This window comes from Pteropus vampyrus, unplaced genomic scaffold (genome assembly GCF_000151845.1).
Source record: "Pteropus vampyrus isolate Shadow unplaced genomic scaffold, Pvam_2.0 Scaffold594, whole genome shotgun sequence".
NCBI classification, from domain to species: Eukaryota; Metazoa; Chordata; class Mammalia; order Chiroptera; family Pteropodidae; genus Pteropus; species Pteropus vampyrus.
Window position 1 is genome coordinate 84,817 of NW_011889375.1, and position 2,638 is coordinate 87,454.

A 2,638-nucleotide genomic window follows, 5' to 3' on the forward strand; every position below is an offset into this window, starting at 1 on the left:
GTTTTTGCAGTTGGAAGTGGCTGTAGTTTGGTGTCTGTCCACACACTGTGTTTCAGGAACACGCACGTCCAGGGAGGGATGTCCAGGGAGGACGGGGACTCTGCTGGCCTGTGGTCAGCCCGGCAGACCGGGGCGTGAGCAGAGCGGGGGCTGCGGGGTCTCTGGACGTGACGACCTGTCTGCACAGATGTCTGACCTCTCTGGACTCTGCCGGTCCCTGTCCCAGCCGAGAACTAACTCTGACGTTGCCTTCCCAGGGCCCGCCGTGCCGCCCAGGGCGCAGTCCCGTCGTGCCAGGACGCGGACGTGGAGAGAGAGCGCGTCCGGGTGCTGCAGGGAGGGACCGGAGGCGACGTCCTCGTGCTGCACGACCTGCGCAAAAGCTACCGGGGCTGGTGCCGGAGGAGCGCGGCCGTGCGCGGCGTCAGTGTGGGCGTCGCACGGGGCGAGGTAACGCGTTTCCGTTTGCATCCCCGTTCGCGGCGAGCCGCGTGGCTGTCACTCTCGTGCTGCTCCCAGGCGGCCTGACACCATGCTAAGAGCGGCTCCCGGCCGCAGGAGCTTCTCTCTGCGGACAAGGCAGGACCGGAGCCGGGGCGGAGCTGCCGCTGGTCCCCCCGCCGGGAACGCTTTGCTGGTCGATGGGGAGCGGGTTCGTGTGGCCGAGGAGCTCTGGTTATTGTTTCGGCCACGGGACGACTTTTTATGGCGTGCAAACCTTCATGAATCCCATGCACCGGGAAACCACTCCCGACTCTTATTGGACGTCAGTGGGCTTTACGTGGCCACCGCGGCCCGTCCGGCAAGCGCGGCCGTGGCGCCGAGCGGAGCGCACGCCTTCTGTCCCCACTGACACCGCGTTCATTCTGCGGAAGTTGCTTCATCCGCCCTGGTGGAGCCGTAGGAACCGGTCCGGTTCGGGCTTGTCTGCGTGAGGGCGTGAGCCGTGGCAGAGCCCGCGGTGACAGAGGGCCTCGCACCCACGCCGCCCCAGCTGCCGAGGGGTCCCGGGTGCTGGGCGCCGGCTGGCGGGGTCGCGAGCGCGCAGCAGGCATGTCGGTGGCGGGGGCTCAGGGCACGGAGAGGCGGTGACACCAGTTGAGGCGGCCGGTGACTGCCACACACTCGCGCCGTGGGGCGTGGCCGGCGAGGGCCCCGTTGCCAAGCGCTCTTCTGTGACGGTTTGTCACTCCCCTGTCACCGGCCACTTTCTGCCTTTGCCTCAGAAGTCGGCTGGTTTCCCCTCCGTCCCTCCGAGGTGACAGCCGGCGGAGTGCGTGGCAGGTGGCACCGACTCACGCCCTCCTCAGCTGCCGACCGCTCACGACGTGATCGTGCCACCGAATGCCGTTCTCAGCGTCTGTAAAGTGCTTTACCTAAAAGCATGATTTTGACAGTCCGCAAATATCACGGACAAACGAAGCCGCCTCGGAGTCGGCCGAGCGCGACGCCGTGTGGCCGCGTTCGGGTCTCACCGTCGACCCGTTTTCCCCTCGCAGTGCTTCGGGCTCCTGGGGGTGAACGGAGCCGGCAAGACCACCACGTTCAAGATGCTGAGCGGGGACGTCGCCCCGACCTCGGGACACGCGGCCGTCCGGACTCGCACAGGGTAACGTCCAGACTTAGTCGCTTTGCCGCCGCGGCGGTGACGGCCGAGCCCCGGGAGCCCCGTGTGCCTTGAGTCCGTGGACAGACGCCTCGGGGCGTCGTCTGCCTCTAAATGTGCCTCCCACGTCCCGGCCTGTGTCCCACACCTCTAAGCTTCCACTCCGCACTGTGAGGCCCAGGCGTGTACATGTGTGTGTGTGCGCGCACATGCGTGTGTGCACGTGCATGTGCGTGTGTGTACGTGCATGTGTGCGTGCCTGTGTGCATGCATATGTGCGTGTGTGCGTGCATGTGTGCGTGCATGTTTGCATGCATGTGTGCCTGCGTGTGCGTGCGTGTGTGCGTTTGTGCGTGCGTGCATGTGTGCGTGTGTATGTGTGCATGCATGTGTGCATGCATGTGTGCATGCGTGCATGCGTATGCATGTGTGTGCGTGTGTGCGTGCGTGCATGCGTGCGTATGTGCGTGCATGCGTGCATATGTGCGTGCATGCGCGTGTGTGCCTGCGTGTGCGTGCGCATGTGCACGTGTACACATGCGCATGTGCGTGTGCATGTGTTTGTGCATGTATGTGCATGTGTACATGTGTGCATGTGTGTGTGCGTGCGTGCATGTGTGCATGCGTGTGCATGTGCGCGTGTACATGTGTGCGTGCGTGTGTGCGTGCGTGTGCGTGCGTGTGTGCGTGCTTGTGTGCACACTAGAGCGAGCTCACTGAAACACGACGTGCTCTCTGGGCACTGTCACCGTCCTCGCACAAGGAAAGCCACGAGCCGGCCACGCGGTCCCCATGGGTCGGTATCTGAGTTCCTACCGAGTTGTTGGTGCCGTGTTTGATCACAAGTCTGTCCACCAGCGGGCACAGAGTCATTTTTAAGTAGAGTTGGAAGTAATTTGCTTGAGATTTTTAGATATAAATTCACATATAGTAACTGAAATAGTTGTTCAAAAATATCACAAGCACCCAGTAACCAGCTAATCCTTTGCACCGACAAACGCTCGCTGTCCGTCCGTGCTGTGCCGGGCGTGG

General features: G+C 63.1%; 1 protein-coding gene across 1 annotated transcript in view; it reads left to right on the forward strand.

The window, feature by feature from the left end:
• The window catches only part of LOC105308588 (ATP-binding cassette sub-family A member 13-like), a gene marked incomplete at its 5' end in the record, with an annotated part of 87,537 nt that overhangs the window by 69,741 nt on the left and 15,158 nt on the right, over nucleotides 1–2,638 (forward strand). The window contains 2 exons of the mRNA XM_023525674.1: nucleotides 258–450; nucleotides 1,500–1,609. Of these exons, the coding sequence (XP_023381442.1) occupies nucleotides 258–450; nucleotides 1,500–1,609 (303 nt within the window). The remainder of the gene's footprint in view (nucleotides 1–257; nucleotides 451–1,499; nucleotides 1,610–2,638) is intronic.